This window comes from Hirundo rustica, chromosome Z (genome assembly GCF_015227805.2).
Source record: "Hirundo rustica isolate bHirRus1 chromosome Z, bHirRus1.pri.v3, whole genome shotgun sequence".
In the NCBI taxonomy this organism is placed as follows: domain Eukaryota; kingdom Metazoa; phylum Chordata; class Aves; order Passeriformes; family Hirundinidae; genus Hirundo; species Hirundo rustica.
The window spans coordinates 46,966,620-46,983,706 of record NC_053488.1 but is presented as its reverse complement, the minus strand read 5'-3'; the positions used below and the strand labels follow the sequence as shown (position 1 = coordinate 46,983,706).

At 38.5% G+C, this 17,087-nt stretch overlaps 1 protein-coding gene across 1 annotated transcript in view; it reads left to right on the top strand.

Annotated features, from left to right (window-relative positions):
• The window catches only part of WDR36 (WD repeat domain 36), a 35,838-nt gene extending 19,517 nt beyond the window's left edge, over positions 1 to 16,321 (top strand). Inside the window, exons 17-23 of the mRNA XM_040090215.2 lie at positions 2,480 to 2,587; positions 3,956 to 4,053; positions 5,180 to 5,322; positions 5,667 to 5,783; positions 6,011 to 6,092; positions 10,051 to 10,238; positions 11,586 to 16,321. Coding sequence (XP_039946149.1) covers positions 2,480 to 2,587; positions 3,956 to 4,053; positions 5,180 to 5,322; positions 5,667 to 5,783; positions 6,011 to 6,092; positions 10,051 to 10,238; positions 11,586 to 11,735 — 886 coding nt within the window. The 3' untranslated portion in view covers positions 11,736 to 16,321. The remainder of the gene's footprint in view (positions 1 to 2,479; positions 2,588 to 3,955; positions 4,054 to 5,179; positions 5,323 to 5,666; positions 5,784 to 6,010; positions 6,093 to 10,050; positions 10,239 to 11,585) is intronic.
• The last annotated feature ends 766 nt before the right edge of the window (positions 16,322 to 17,087 follow it).

Here is a 17,087-nt window from a genome sequence, read left to right as displayed (position 1 = left end):
GTGCTGTGCAGTATGCAGCTCTGATGATTGTGCCTGGAACTGAAAGGTTTCATTTGGGTTGATTATTTTTGTTGACATGGTTGGTAAATAATTTTGTATACTGTAAAATTCTCATTTTACTACCAGAAGTGTGTTGCATCTCAACAATTGGCCTGTTCTTTCATTAGAGCTACTAGTCTAAAACAGGACAGGATGGACACTAAGTGACTTCTTTCCAGTATAAATAAGAAGGAAATTAACACTCTCTTCATCTTGGTCTTCATCTTTCCAACACTTTACCTTGCAAAGTAATATGCCTACAAAAAATTGCAGCATTAATGAATATCAGTTTCTTCTATTTTTCTTTTCTTCAGTAACAAAATACTTTGCAATAAGAACCTGTTTATAATGTTTTTAAAAGCAGACTGACAGTAGTTCTCTTTTACATGTAAAAAAATCAAATATATTGTCTCTTGTCTCTGAAATCAGCTGAAATCTAGGCAGGTAAATGACAAACCCTGGTTTTAAATGTAATTCGGTTAAATTATTCTTACAGTATGTAAAGGCAATGTTTTTCCATAACTATAGGCAGAGGAATGTATTCAGAAGGCGGAACAGCTTCTAATAAAAGGCCTGGTGCTTGTTTTGTGTGTGGGGCTCATAAATAGAAAAAAACATCTCATGAACTGTGTGTTCTAAAGCCTCAGCTTTGATACTGTTCTTATAAAAAGATTTAAAACATGTTTCTAGAATCCATCATTACGAAAATTACCAACTGACTTTAATAAATGGTCTGTTATTTATTTATAATGGTGGTATCTATTAACTGGATGTCTGTTTTTCCTTGGGAGTGGTGCTTAACTGTCCTTATGTAATGTAACACTAGTCTTCTGAGTGTGTTTTTAACATAGTGCTTTTTTAAAACCGGGAAAAAAATCCAAATTTATATAAAGTTACAAGCAGAAACCCTGGCATTATGCAGATGTTTCTTTGTAATGTGCAGCTTGCATAGACTAATTGAGGAATCAGGGGTGCGCACTGACTGTTCATAGTTTGGATGGAGCACTTGAGAAAAGACAGCATAAGAGACCTTTAAATCTGAGCTCAACATTATACTTTCCATTGTCTCAGTTTTGCAGTTAGGCAGGAAGCATAAAGGCAGATGCCTTCAGCCCCAAGGCAGGATTCATTTAGCTTTTTGTGTAAAAATTACAAGTGTCTTATTTCCTGTAGTAGAATGATCCCTCCTTCTCCCAAACCTGTAATTTTAATCATAATTTAAGTTCAGTAAGTAGAAAACCCCAATTTCTTGTTAAATTTGTCTTGGATTTCTTTGTGGTTGATTTATTGACTGGAATTTTTCAGTTGCAGATAAGGATTGTCATTAAAAGATGGATTTGAAAAAGTATCTAGGGTAAATTTTTCTCGCCATTGTGCACTGTGTGCAAAATGTAACTGATATTATATATGGGATTTATGGGTTAATGTTAATATATTTTATATTTAAAAGGATGTATTTTCTCTTACCTGAGATTTGCAACATGTGTCTAAGAACAGGCATAGGTAGAAAAACATTCCATTCAAGGAAAACAGGCTTTTATTTTTGAAATGTTCTCTCTCCACTACAGGGTTTTTCAATATCTGAGAAAATCCATGCCCACAAGATTTTACATTTTAAACTGTTATGTTACATCAATGTTTTTTTTCTATGGTTAGTGAACAGAACAGGGCTGTAGAGCTGTAAACAAGAACAAAGTATTCACACTCTCCATTTGTTCTTTTTGTTTCTCCTGGTGAAGTAGTTGTCAAATTCAGCTTTTACTTAAAATTTGAAGTAATTGAAATTTGTATTTGAGCAAGTGACTGTCAGCCTGGGCTTGAGGGGAAGTCTGCTAGAGAGTGCATCATCCAGAACTTAAATGAGTCATTTTTAAAATAGTTGCATAATAATCTTATTATAATGTTAGAATAGTTGCATTTTACCTTTGTTTTTATGTGGTATTTTTTCAATTTTCTGCCATCATGAAAAAAATTATCAGGGAAAGGTTTATCAGACTGAAGACATGGTAATGTCAAAACTGTTGGAGATAATCAAACTTCGCATTGTACAATTCATGCTTTATTTTAGAAACATTCGGTGCTAGTATTAACCAAGTGTATATGAAGTATGCTGAGAGAGGGAATTGTCAATCTGAGGAACCAGGGCTGACTGGAAATATAGAATTTATGGTTTTTTGTTAGGCTTAAGGAGTTGAATGGTTCATCACATATTCTCCAGGGGTGGTGCCAGCTTTATCCAGTTTTAGAGCATTTTGTAGAGACAAGAGGTTTGTTGCACAGTGCTGTTCACTTGCTATGTTCATATATTTGGATATTTCTACTACCCCGGTTTATGTCCGTACTTCTAGTGGCCTGCTTGCATTCAGCTGTAGTTAAGATATGTGCAGATAAACAAGTTTATCTTGCTGATAATTTCTCTGTTGTGTCTTTTTCTCCATAGTCTCATAGATTGTTTTTTGGTAGACTCTGCAGCTGTGAGCCTTACTATGTCCCCTACAGGAGATTTTCTGGCTTCAGCACATGTGGATGATCTTGGAATTTATTTGTGGTAAGTATGTGATCTCTTTCTCTACAGAATTTAGGATGAGGCAGAGTTCTTTTAATCACCTTTATTGCAAGTAGAGTTGCTGTGTGAGTATGTTTTGTGTTCCAGTGTTTTGTGTTCTCTGGTTCTAATTAGGACAAGTGTTCTGTATTGCTCTGATTCGTAAGTCACGAAATTTCCAGTTATTAATTATTCAGATAGTTTAAATGATCTCTTTTTGAAATGTTTCTTACTCTTAAGAATTCCTGTTAGGCCATTTGTGAAGTTTACCCTAGACTCCATTTCCCCCACTGCTTTGAAATGTCTTTGTTCAAATAGTGCTTCTTTCTGAAGTGCTTTTCTTGTCCTGCTGTACAGTGTTGTCTGAGACTTCTGAGCAGTATATGAAGGTTGTGATTATTTCTCTTTATTAGTGATAAATGAGCACAGAAGTAAAATGTGGTTTATTTCAGTTTCCTCCTAATACAGCTTTAAAGCAAATGACTGTTCAGGTGTAGTAGTGAAGTAACACACTGTTAAAATGGCTTGGGTGTTTCTCCCATTCAGTGGACAGAGTATTTCAGGTTATGTGTGTTGGCTGTAATTTTGCCTGAGGAGTATTCAGTTGTTAGGCCTTCCTGTGGTTAAGTAAAAGTGCTTCCTTGTGATTCACAACAGATGTTTTTACCTAGTCCTGGTTTATATAGACAAAAGAAGCAATTTGCCAGATTATTTGTGTCCATGTTCAAACCTGAAGAAGATATGCTAATAGTGTTATCCTAAAATCCTGTGAAAGCAGGATGAATAATTCGTGTTTGCATAATGTGTTCAACCTGGAGAAGCTTCTGGGGAGACCTTAGAGCCCCTTCCAGTGCCTAAAGGGGCCCCAGGAGAGCTGGGGAGGGGCTTTGGACAAATGCTTGGAGTGACAGAACAAGGGGGAATGGCTTCAAACTGATGAAGATAGGTTTAGAGTACTCATTGGAAAGAAATTTGAGGGTGGTGGAACACTGGCACACGTAAGTGGGTTTTTTTGGCCATCAGGACCAGGGCAGTTATTGCCCCTGCCCTGTCCTGGGCAGTGGTGAGGTTACACTTCAAATTCTGTGTTTAATTCTGGGTCCCTTACTTCAAGAAGAACATTGAAGTCCTGCAGCCTATTATTATTATATTCTTGGCAGTAATACTTGAACATAACATTTTATTTCAGATGTTCAGGTGAGTCTTTTGCCACACTTCATTTCCTGCTTGTCTTGATGAAGAGAGCTAATCTTGAACAGAACCTGGTGAATTGCCATGCTGCAGTATTAGACTGCAGTATAAATTATGTCTGAAGTACTTGTTCCCATTGATCTGAAGATGGCTTTTAAAATGCCTGTCTCATTTTTTCAGGTCAAACCGTTCTTTATATTCACTTGTGTCATTACGGCCACTTCCTGCAGATTATGAACCATCTTTGGTGACACTCCCCAGCACCTGCCAGATGCAAGGTAATCCTCAGATAAAACTGTATTTTATTTTTCCTTTGCAGTTTGTTCCCCTGCTTGTATGCCATAGATTCATTGTGACTGTCTTGTTGGTAAGATAGGTGTGTTCAACTGACTTGGTATGTGACCTGTACCCAGTGAAAGAAAGACCAAAGTGGAATTTTTTTGCTAAATTAATAGAAGTGATTGTGCTTCGGAAGTCCTCTAGATGGAGATCTTGTCTTCCCAAGTTTGGAGTGCCTTCATTTGCATTTCAACTTGGAGAAGAGGCACACCTAGCTATAGGCCACTAGAACATCATGATGATGGTGGCTGCTTTAGCAAGCACATATTTGCTTTACATACTTAAATTAGGGAGATGGAAATTCATCCCAGAACTTGGAGTGTTTTTGTCCTGATTGTGGCTGAAAGCTTTAACCCACTGGTGTCTTCAGCAGATGTAAAGTTCCTGTTTAGAAGCTAAGGGCTCTTAATGAGTTATATTCCTTTGTTGTTTCAGGCTTGTATATTGGATTCATTGTTTTAGCCAAGTAATATTTTACAAAAAGAAAGGAAAGTAGACATGTTTGGTCAAGACCACACAGGAAATCAAGAGAAAATCGAGTGACTGACATTGTAACTTTTCTTGTGGGATGTTGTGCTTTAATATAGAGATTTTCTTCATTTTTATGTGCCCCTTCAATCGTATGAAGATGTTGTGATGAGGTAGTGAATATGGTGTAAGGATTTAAATGCAAGGATTTCACAGCTTTGTAACTTAGAACTAAAATTACTGTGTATATATTTATACAGTTAGAACAATGGATTACTGCCAAATTTTTGTTTTCTTTAATAACCCTGTAAACTGCTTTTATATAACTTCAGTCAAAGCAGAGACATCAGTCTTTAAAATTTTGGTTATTAAATTCAGCATCTTAGCTATAATATTTTTAAATTATTTAATATTTCATAAGGCTAATACAGATTGTTTCTGTAGCTTTTCAGTTCTATGTTATGTTAGCACCTGTCTCTAACTAATATGCTTTTGTTATTCAAAAATTGCAAAATAAACAAAAGTATTGGGCTTGATTTTTTTTATAAAAATGAATCTGGAGTATGAATGTTCATAAAAGATACCTGTTTCTGCAAGACATGGATGTGTCAGGAGATGAAGAGCCATGTGATGAAATGATAGAATATGTCTCACCTGAGCAACTGGGACAGCAGCTGGTGACCCTTTCCTTGTTACCGGAATCAAGGTGGAAAAATCTCATCAACCTTGATATTATCAAGGTACTGAAACCATGCAGAAAATAGTATACATCCATATATTTGCCCTTTTTCTATGAAATGCATTACCTGTTCATGGAACTTGATCCTGCTTTTCAGGTATTTTTCAAGATTTTGCAGTAGAAGTCTGTGTGGTGTTTTTCACAATTCCTGGGATTTGGGAGAGGGGCTGTTTTTCTCCTGAATAGTAGCTTCATAATTAGTGGTAAAAGATTTTAATTGTATATTTACTTTTCAGTTAGTCTTTAAAGTTTTCACAGTATTTTAAAGATGAAACTCTTGACAAAACATTCCCACATGTTCTTTCGCTTATGATGATGATTTTCATTCAAATATCTAATTAACAGAAAAAAAATAAACCAAGAGATCCACCAAAAGTTCCAAAGTCAGCACCTTTCTTCATCCCAACACTTCCTGGTCTTACACCCCGATACATTCCACCAGAGGAGGAAAATGATAGACAGGTAAAAACAAGAATCAATGTAATTGTGTTTATGTAGAATATTTTAAAAGAACTCTCAAATGCTTTTTAGTGTTGGGTTAAAAAAATAGACTTTAAAGTACAAGTTTTAACCCACCACATTATTGTTTTATTTCTCAGTCTTATTCTCTCAGTAGAAAAATAACGTAATTGAGTTGTAAAAATGTCTTTGCATATTCATGGATACACTGCTATGCTTTTCTGGTCTAGTCGAAGGTAGTAAACTTTGGGGTGCTGGCGCAGAAATCTGATTTCTACATTCATCTTGAAGAAGCCCTGAGCACCAATGAATGTAAGTTAACAAAATATTTCACTAAAAATGTTGACGCTGCTTTTATTTTGATATATATATGGTTTCTAATGCCAGAATTGTAACAGATGTGAAAAATAAATATACATAGTACAGTATAAAAGGCAAAGAAAATTACTTAATACAGAGCCAGACTAGATCAAAAATCCATTGGTACTTAAACTTGTGTACAGCATGGAACCCAATTCTGGCTAAAACGTGTAGCAATGGGGAGCAAAGGGACATGAACCCCCTTATGCATCCAAAGTACACGAGCACAGCGTACACGAGCACAGCGGTGCCACAGCACAGCCCTGCAAACAGTAGAACCTCAGTATTGAAGAAGGCTTGCCTGATCAGTTTCTCTAGCTGCGGCAGCGACATTCTTGCTGTTCTCCAGCCATGCTGCTGCCAGCAGCTCGTGCTGTCCACATGCTGAGCTGTATGGGTGCATGCTGCAGGACACTGCTAAGAGCCAAGCCCGCCCTGCCTGGGCAGCCCAGTGGTGTGGCCACGCGTGCACCAAGGAGAGTCGCCTGTCCTCCACTCCCGTGTCGGTGAACTCCAGGGGGCTGCAGCACAACCTGCTCCTGGCACTGCAGCTTTCAGCTCCTTCTTGGGAGGTGCTGCACCACCATGCATGGGTACAGGCATCAGTGAGCAGCCCATGCCAACAGTGTCCAGTGGCAGCAAGGTTCACACAAAGTGGTTGCTTGGCAGGCTGTCTTGCTCCCTGGCCAGCAAACTCCACCTGCCTTCAGCTACAGCAAGCAGGAGCCCAGCAGCTACAAGCAGCATCCCAGCTGGTGAGCAGAGCATCAGCTCAGAGAGATAGGTGGAGCCATCGTGCCTGAGGTCATGTGGGGGCCCTGGGCTGTGATTGTAGTATAGTTCTCTGTGAGCTGGGTGCTAGCTTGGTGCATCAACAGCTGCCAGGTCGCCTTCCTTCATCCTCACTTTCTTGCATTTCTGCCAATGCTGGATTACAATGCCGCCATTTTGGGCAAGAAGCATGTCCACCACTTGCTTGTGATGTGGGAATTTCATGCCAAGGGGACCAACTACGGAGGGATTTTCATCTGAGTAAGGCAATTCTGCAAAGAATGGGTTAATCTCAGGGTTGAATACAGGTGGCACTGAGGGGTTGGGGGAATTGGTTTCTGAAGCTGCAAAATGGCTCTTTCACGCAATTTTCTTTAATGGCTGCCATTATTATCCCCCATGTGGCAAGATGCTCACAAGCTTCAGCATCACCGTTCCTCTCGATATCAAAAAGTCTCTCCCCTACGGTTTGCCAGGCTTCTACTTGAAGAGAACCATTAAAATGGAAAATCTTTGACGTGATTAAATACCCAGTCTAGCAGGGTGCTCATCAGTTTCACATCAGCAGTATTAATAGTCTGCTGATGCAGGAGCTGCTGTACTTTGGTCCAAGCTCCTCGTTTGTTCCACGAATATTCCATGTCCCATATTGCTTCCACTGGTTTACCCACCTTCTAGATGGGGTGCACACACTTGAAGTCCTTGTGTTCTTCCTCAAACTCTTCCAGTCCTTCCCTGGATTCTCTTGTGGCTGATTCCTTGACTCAGTGGATGTTGCTACCAGAGTGGTACAAACCCTGCACCACCTTTACAAGTCCTGATTCAGGCCAGCCATTTGTAGCAATGGGGAGCAAAGAGACATGGACCCTCTTGTGCATTCAAAGGAGATCTCTTTATTGTAGAAATCACCCCCCTTTTGTACTTCTAGATTCCACCAGACATAACCAAAACTTAAGAAGGACATCCACTGGCTGCTCAGCTGCAGTGCTGCTGTCCTCACATTCTATCACCCAATTAGCTTCCCGCTCACACACTGTCCACGCGTTTCTCCTCATAACTGCCTCTCACCCCTCAACTAACTTCCAGCAATCCAGAGCCTGCAGCTGTACCTTCTCCACAGGGCCTTCTGGTGAATATAAGCCTTAACAGCTTTAACAAATATAACCCCATATCCTACAAAAACCCTTATGAAAGGGTTGTGAAAGAAAGAAGGTTGTGTTCCTAAGATCATTAAATATTTTTTTGCAAATTGTGATTATATCACCCAGAAAAGGTGCTGTGTATTATTTGTAGGACAGGGAAGGAAATAAGGAAGAGATTGCTTTGATAAGGAATAGTCTGGTGATTCACTGAAACGTGAAAAGCATAACGTGCATATCAAGTTCTCCTTGCAAGGGCTACTTCACCAGACATTCAGTGAACTTACAGTGTTAACTCATTGCCCTATAACTTAGGGCTTAAGAAGAAATAAATGATAAAAAAATAAGGTGTTAGATTTCTTTGAATACTCAGTTTGTTTTCAGTTTTGAAATTCAGTCACTTAGATGACCTGTGGAATGTACCAGCTGTTTTTCATATTTATCTTGTGATGCTACAGAATCATTGAAACTGAGATTTTTTTTAAATGTTTCCTAATATAGCTGACTTGGAAAAGTAAATGGACAGTAGCTTGTCCACAAAGCAGTTCTGCTGGGAATTCTTCTGCTTAAATTTTCTTGAGATGACCAGCTTACCCAAGTGCACTTAAAACATTTTGTGTGTAGAACTTTATTATCTGTCACAAATGGGGTGTTCTTATGCCTTATTTTTGATGCGTATTCAACACTGTCGATTGACAGTGTTCTATTAAAGTGCCTCAGAGCCACTCAGAAGAGGTGAATGTTTAAAACTCTTATGGGGGCTGGCCGTACCAAGTGTACTCTGATGCACTGTGGTGGTAGATGTGTGGACCTGCCTCAGGCCACCTCTGCTATAAGGCAGGTGTGCTCCAGGGTCTGTGCCACAGCCATGATCCTGGGAGCCTCATGATCCTGGCTGGGCAAGCTGCTGATGGGGAACATGGCTCTTTGCTTGCTAGATTACAGCCATCTCTTCTAAAGGTGACTGGACCATGCTAATTAAAAGAATCCTGCTGGAAACCATCCTGGTTTATGGCTGGGATGGAAACAGGGTTTCACATCTCAGGTCAGGACTGTGGAACATAGATTGAGATGCAAGCTTTTCCATGTTGTACGTGTATCAACTTCACAACATGTTCCATGCTTCGTTTATTTAATGTCATTAAAAATATATTTAATGTGTCTGTTTAGTACTGTTAAAATCAGTTATATTTAAAACTAGCTAATTATTTTTTTAAGAATCAAATACTGATTTATACCACCTGAGGAATATTAACAACGCCTAATACCATTATCTACCATGAAATTGGTCTTCTTAGCAAAAGAAATATTAATCATATACATTTTAGAAATAGTATAACTGTCAGTTGCATTTGCAGCCAAACATATTTTTGCTGCTTCATTTTTAAAGCAAATGGATGGAATCCTCATTGTAGAAATCCTGAGAAGGAGCAATTACAAAGAGGAAGAAAGTTTGTAAATTGCGTGTATTTCTACTATGGAGAAGACTTTCCCCTAGCAGCCTCCACCATAAGGTTTCACTTAACAAAAGTAGTAATTCTGTTAGATGCACCAGAAGATCTCAAGTTTTGCCTAATGTCAGCTAGAGTAAAGATTGCCTAGTCAAAGTAGTGCTCTCTGTCTTTCAGAGTATATTCACAGTTAACGATTAAAAATCTCAAGTATGTATATTCTTTCTGCCAAAAGATGTGAAATGACAATGTTGTGTGGTTAATTAGAAATTTTGTTTACCTTAAAAGACAGAAGAGGGGAAAAAAGTGAAGTAAACACCAAGATGTTACTTGTATTTTTCAATTACAAACAAAGTGCATCTGTACGTGTAGTATGTGGTGGGACAGTAAATAAAAGACATTTTGTTGAAAAGAAAAAAAGAAACAGTAAAAACTTGAAATTCATAGTCACTGCTTAAGAATTTTTGAATAAGCCTGTTTTATGAAGGATCTGTTAGATTCTATTTTGTAGATGTTACTGATAATGTGTCTCTCAATATTCTGACACAGATAAAGCTCCACTTGACTTACTGAAAAGTTTGGGGCCATCTAATATTGAGTTAGAACTACGGGGTTTGGCCCCTGAAGGTGGTGGCTCAATGGAGGTCATGCTGAGCTTTCTGAGGATGATTGGGGTGATGCTGAGCACGAAGTACAACTTTGAACTCACTCAGGCATACCTGGCACTATTTCTAAAGGTAACAGTTTTCTTATAAAATTTATGTTAGTCCTATTTAAAATAATTTTAATGCAGTAAAAGGGTATACAGTGTCTGCTTAAATTATCTGAAGGGATTTTGAGACAGTTCTAAAGTGTCTAACTGAATGTATTGGAAGATTTGGCAACTTATTTAGTGACAGTCAAGAAAAACTTGCAAAACAAAAGATGTTGTGAAGTGGCCCCTGGCAGACAGGTTTTGTTCTAGTATTCCTTACTTAGAATGAGCTTTATTTTTTTGTAACACGCCTGGCTTCTTAGTGGTTGTTAATTGTTAAACTACATTATGCTATGTCTTAAATAAGCAAAGAATTTAATACAGAATGGTTGGGAAATAAATTAGACAGTTTCATGGATTTATCACTAGACATTGCAAGCCTGACCTACTTTCCACATCAGCTGCCTTTCGTGTGTTACCTGTTGAGTATCACAGAGCAATGAAATTATTCCAGGGTGTGTGTAAGTTAGATAGTTACTCTACTGAAGCATGGTAACAGTTACTCTTAGAGACAAAGTGGTTCTGCAGAAGATTGAAACCCTTCTGATGTACAAGTGCTTAAGATAACTCTGATTTATGAAATCATGTGAAAGCAATTAATAACAGCTTACTTGGAAAACATTATTATAAACATGTAATACCAGGGCATCCACAGCCTCTCTGGGTAACCTGTTCCAGTGCCTCACCACATTCGCAGTAAAGAATTTTGTCTAATATCCAGACTGAACCCACTATTTTTCAGACTAAAGCTCAATAGCAAGGCTCCTAGATTTAAATTGTAGGTTGAAAAAGAAATATTCCATCCATTAAGCAGTAATAATTGTTGCAAGATCAGAATGTTTATCTTCCTTCTGCTTTGATGAGGTTGCCGTTTGTCACATAAGGAAACCTCATCCATCTCTGTCACTATAGTGTGTACTGGCATTATTCTTCTTGATGTGTGCAACATGGATAATAAAAATAATAATCCTGATTGACCTTAGCACATCTGTCTAGCCTTTCTAGCCTAAAGAGGAATTTGTGATGCAAGTGAGAAGGTTACCCTTTAGGGAAGTATGTGATGAGGATAGGTTCAGCAGCCTTGCCAGAAGACAATCTAGTAAAAATATAGCAGATTTAGGACATTTTGCTGCCTATCTCGTACATGAAAAATGGCTTGTGAAAACCAACAAAAGGGAGGCATTAAATAGAAGAAATTAATTGAAGGAAAAAAGTCCTTTGCTTATTTGGGACATTTTCTGAAAGCAAAGTATTGGAATTGAATGGGGAAAATGTTGGGTTTTTTTTTTTTTCTGTATTTGTTTCACTAACTGCTTGTTTTTGCTTTCAGTTACATCTTAAGATTCTCTCATTGGAGCCAAAACTCTTGGAAGAATTATCCAAATTGTCAATGCAACTTGAGGAAACTTGGATTCATTTGCGGGCTCTCTTCAATCAGAGTCTGTGTGTTTTAACATACATGAAAAGTGCTTTGCTGTAAAATACTTCAGGGTTTTGTCTGCTGATTTCCCTCAGAGTAATAATACAATTTATTACCAAAAATACTGGTTTCCAAAACTCCTACCGGGTCTTGGAATTGTAGAATCATTAAGGTTGGAAAAGACTTCATAGACCATCAAATCCAACCTTCTGTTGGATACTACCCTGTCCACTAAGCCATATCACTTAAGTGCCAGACTATTAATTTTTTTGAATGAAACGAAATCCCTGATTTTCCAGGGATGGTGATTCCACCATCCTGTTCCAGTTCTTCTGGTGCTGTATTTTATACATCTACATATGGCAGAGTTTCTGGAACATGCATAACTGCCTATTTTTGTTCACTTAGTTGGACAACAAATTACTACATAGAGCTAAAATGTTTGTTGTGTTGTCTGTGCTGTCAATGCACAGACATTTGGATTCAAGGCCCTGAGCAACCTGTCTTTGTAGAAGGTGCCCCAGACCATGGCAGGGGGTTGAAAGTAGATGATCTTTAAAGTTCCTTCCAACCCAAGCCATTCAATGATTCTCTGATTCTATGGCTGCATAAAATGTAGTTCACAATGGAGAAATTACATGTGGAAAAAAAAGAAGTGGGAATGTAACTTCCATGCAGGAGACCAAAACCTATATTTTTCTTAATAAAGTCATTGTTGATGGAAAAATAAAACAAAAAGTCTGAATTGTTAATACTTTATTAACATTATTTTAAAGCTAATTAATCTAAAAAAATCGTCTTCCTCTGCAATTAAACCGCTCTTCTTACGATGTTTGTAAAATCAGTTGTCTTCTCACTTTTGCAGGCATCTGTTTCTCAATGCAAAGATTTCTAGCTGTATTAAAATGATTGAATTTCAAAAAACCCTAACAACCCAAGCACCAAACTAAACAAACAAAAACAGACTTCATGGAACCCCAGTTTCATATGAAAATTGTGTCTTTTCTTAAGGAGGGAAGATTACTGGCAAAAAAAGCTTTGTTTTGAGGATTTTTTAAATTAAATCACATGGGGTTTTTTACAATTTGATATTTAGGTTTGAGACCATAAGGTTTGAGCGTTGTTTGTGACCTCATGAAATTATCTTGACCTTAGTCATTTGAGAGTACCTCCTCCCAGCAGAAGAATCTCCTGAACAAGGCCTTTGCTCTATTTCACATGCTCAAGCTATGTACACAGAACAACAAAGTAACTAATACAAATATATGCAATGTCAATGAGTAAATTTGAAAGGTGATTCATTGCATTTGACAGAAGACTGAAGCAATAGTGTGGGTCAGCTTTTTTTTTTTTTAACGCCATCACGCTGTAGAGCCCCCTTTAGTCATGTGACCAGAACAAATTATCTGCAAACAGACTCACACAACAATAGAAGGGCTTGGGTTGAAAGGGATGTTAAAGATCATACACTTCCAGCTCCCTACCATGGGCGAGAACACCTTTCACTAGACCAGGTTGCTCAGGGCCCCTTCCAACCTGACTGGATACTTCCAAGGATTGGGGCATCCACAGCTTCTCTTGGTAACCTGTCATGGTGTCTCACCATTGTCATAGGGGAGGATTTCCTGTTAATATCCAATCTGAACATACTGTCCTTGAGTCTAAAGCCATCATGTACACACAAGGTTTCTTACAAAGTTTGCTGCTTAGATTAAAGAAAATCCTTTGTAGCACAGAAGTATTATTTTCTGGTGATATTATTCTTGACAACCCATTGCTCCCAATTTATTGTATTGATCTGAAGTTGTCCAAAATCCCTTAATGTAATATTTAATGAACCTCTCAGCTTGCAGGTGTTGCTGTAAGGCATTACTCCTTTAGAAGATCTTACAGAATAGTTTTCTGAATAAAGACAAAATGTTCAAAGATTAAGGCAGTATTTGCAGACCTGCCTTAGTAGAAGGAGGAAGAGTGGATAAAGAGCTTTCATCTTCAATCAGAGGAAGGGTCTGACAAGCCCCCTATTCTGTCTCCATCTGGAGGAAGGAAAATGTATAGCAGCCTGGTCATGTATAAAGTGATCTTTTCTCAAGCATATCACAGCACCTTTCATCAGACAGCGATTAGATACTCTCTGACCCAGCTGTAGCCTGGCAGTTGTGTTTAATGTTCTGTGACAGATCTTTTATTCTCTGTGAGAACTAATCTCCTTTAGAACCCATTTATCCTTCACAATATCCTGTAGTAATGGGGCCTACAATTTAATTAATGGGAATAATATATTCCTGTTTATATACTCTACACCTGCTATCTTCTAATGTATGTCCCTCTTTGAATGTGAGAAATGCCAGTTGTGCTCTAGTCTTCAGGTTTCACAGACTGCCTCAGAGCACGGTGAAAGGGTTTCTACTCATTAAGGACGTACTTTGTTTTGCTAAGTGCACGTCTGCTTTTTCACTGACATTGAATTACCCTTTTCTGGGCAGAGATGTTTAAATCTGTATGTACAAGATTTGTCTACAAAGCCTTTAGGGATTGTAGAGTAGGGTGTTTTTTCCTCTTCTGTTTTCATGGTTCATGGTTTCATTCTGCTTGATGTAATCATAAGGAAAAACTCTGCTAAACAGGCTATATTCTTAAAATAGAATCATCATGGGAATTTTTGTGAATAATGTATGTATAGCACAGTTGACATGATGTTTACAGTCTGTATGACCTCATTAAATGTGTTTAATGCAGTTTCTTGTATCATACACCTGAGTTTAAAGTCCACCTGGAGCACTTCAGTAACTTCCTTCAGAATATAGTATGTAGATCTGAGTGGTATCTCACCTTTATTCTTACGTTTTTTTCTCAACGTTCCTACTCATCACTGCCATTTCAGGGGTGTTTTACTATTATTAGCGCTGTAGAGTCTTCCACTAGTGGTTCTGGTTGCTTCATGTTCTTGGTCTTTTATTTTGTCCTTTTTACCCCACATCAAAATGATGAACAACTTGCCATTAACAAAAAAAATCTTCATAAATAACAAATAATTTCCTCTTGCTAGTGCATGAAAGTAGATATTTCACCTGCTATTGCCTATATTACTCCTTTACCTGAGTCATCAGACAGTTTTATGTGCTATTAGTCAAAAATGGTTGATTACAAGTGTTAACACACATGAAAACTGGATTTGATATGGGTGTTCTGTTGTGTAAGAATTCACTTTAGCATGGTGCTTTTGTAATGGCATATGCAGTAGGATGTGGAAAAAGTTCTAGATGGATAAAGGGATATAGTTGTTAACTCTATGTTTTCTTCCAAGCAAGGCAGTATCTAGGGATTTTGCCATTCTTACCCAATGCCAAGTGCATCTTAAGCTAGCTCTGAGTAGCAGCTTGCTGTTAAAATTCTCCATGTTATTGTGTGTCACAGCACTCCTTCCAAGCTCCTTCTCCAGCCTGTGCTTGCCTCTGTTCCTGTGCTTCCTTTTCACCATGATTTTCTCAGCTCATTTGGTTCCTGAGTGCAGCTGCTGCTCTTAGCAACTCCTGCATGCAGTAGTCCTGTCAAGTCAGGTCTCTACTTCCACTATTTTCTTTTGACTGTTTTTTTTCCAAACAGACTTGGTACTCATGGTTGTTTTGACTCTAAGCCTGGTAGTTGGACCTTGCTACCTGAATTTGCTACGGAGTGGATTCAGATGCTGCACTGTGAACTTTGCTTTTCTCTGAACCGTAAGAAACCTTCAGTCCTAGTAGTCTTTGCTTTTCTTTTTCATTCAGGTTAGAATAGAGATGTTATGACATGATGCATGCAAATATGAAGAGAGAGTAAAAGGATACCAATGTTTACATTGGCTACATTGTTCAGTAGCCAATGCCGACCTGACTTAAAGCACTCCAACATTTTGTACATTGCAAATTTAACTCTTCTTCAAGAAAAATGTTAGAAAGATGTTGTATCTATGCAAGTTGTCATACTGCAAGTGTTGTAGTCCTAGAGTTAGGAAACTGGAAAATACTACTTTGCATTCTGTGAATTAGAAAAGGCTGGGCTTTGTTGACATATTTGAACTCTGTTAACAGGCTGTGTTGAAGGAGTTTAGCATGAAGGATCATTGTTACATAAGTAGTTTCCCAGCTTGTCTTTTGGCATCAGCTGATGTTTCCTGAGTATTGTATGTTAATCTTCTCAGCACCATCACCATGTGTATCTTAAGAATTACTTGTTTTATGAAAAAATTTCTTTTAATAAAAATAATTTACCTTTTTAGAGATGAGGAATCCAGTCAGTGTCTTCTTTGATGCAAGTGCAAGGACTGGCATCCTCTACTTTTTGATATGCAGTATGTGTTAGAGGAGACAAAAATGCTGTCATTAAATGTCCTTAACCCCTGTGCTTTTCTTTTTGTGAAGCAGTGGTGAATTCAAAGCAAAATGAAAGATAAAATAACTAAGATTTTCATACCCTGCCTGTTATGTGTTCTGATTATGTCTTCCCAGAAGGATTACATGAGCTCTCTGATGCTTGTTGCACATCACAGAGCTTTGCTTTTGTTTAGTAGCAAACAAAACAAGTTAGTCTCTGAAAAATTACTTGCCTCCACTGATGTGTGCACTGCTGGTTTGTGAAACAGTTTATGTGGCTAAGTGGAATTACATGCTACTTCCGTGACTAGTGCGCTAAAAGGTACGCTGTGTCTGTGACTGTTAGATTATGTGTTTTTTAAAGATACTTACCCTGAAGGATCAGACTACCTTGGTGTTTTGCAGTTATCTGAAATCACCGATAGAATAAGTCAGAATAAGTTAGAATAAAATATCTGTAGAATTCTCACACGTTCTTTTTGTAGAGACTATGGTAATAAAAAACCCTCACCTACTTCAGTCTAGAGGATTCCTTCATCCTTTTTTGTTAGCATGTATCCAAGCTAATACTTGCCTTACAGCTACACAGCTGAAGATCTATCACTTACTGTCTCTCAAGTTGCCCAATGTTTGTCTCAGAATGAGACATGTATTGACATGAATCTAGCAACTCATCCCATCCATTGTATCATGGGTTGGCACAGTTTTGTTTTTATAGAGAAATGTGGAATGTTTTTTCCCAGCCCTAACCATGGAGTGGTTTGGGGGGAGGGGAGGACAGGGACCTATCAAAAAGCTGGCTGGGATATTGGCAGCTAGGTTGACCCATGAGAAATGTAGATGCGACTTTGGAAGGGACATCTAAAACTAATCTTCTGCTGATTGTACCCTCTCACATTGGAATCAGCCATGAGGTAACATCGTAGGCGGCTGGGCTGGGCTGGGCCCAGGTCGGGCCCTGCTGCCTCTGGGCGGCCAGGCTGGGCTCAGCCAGGCCTCTGTGGGCTGCTGCTTGCACAGGGAGGGCCTGGGCCAGCTGAGCCCCTTTCCCCTGCTTGCC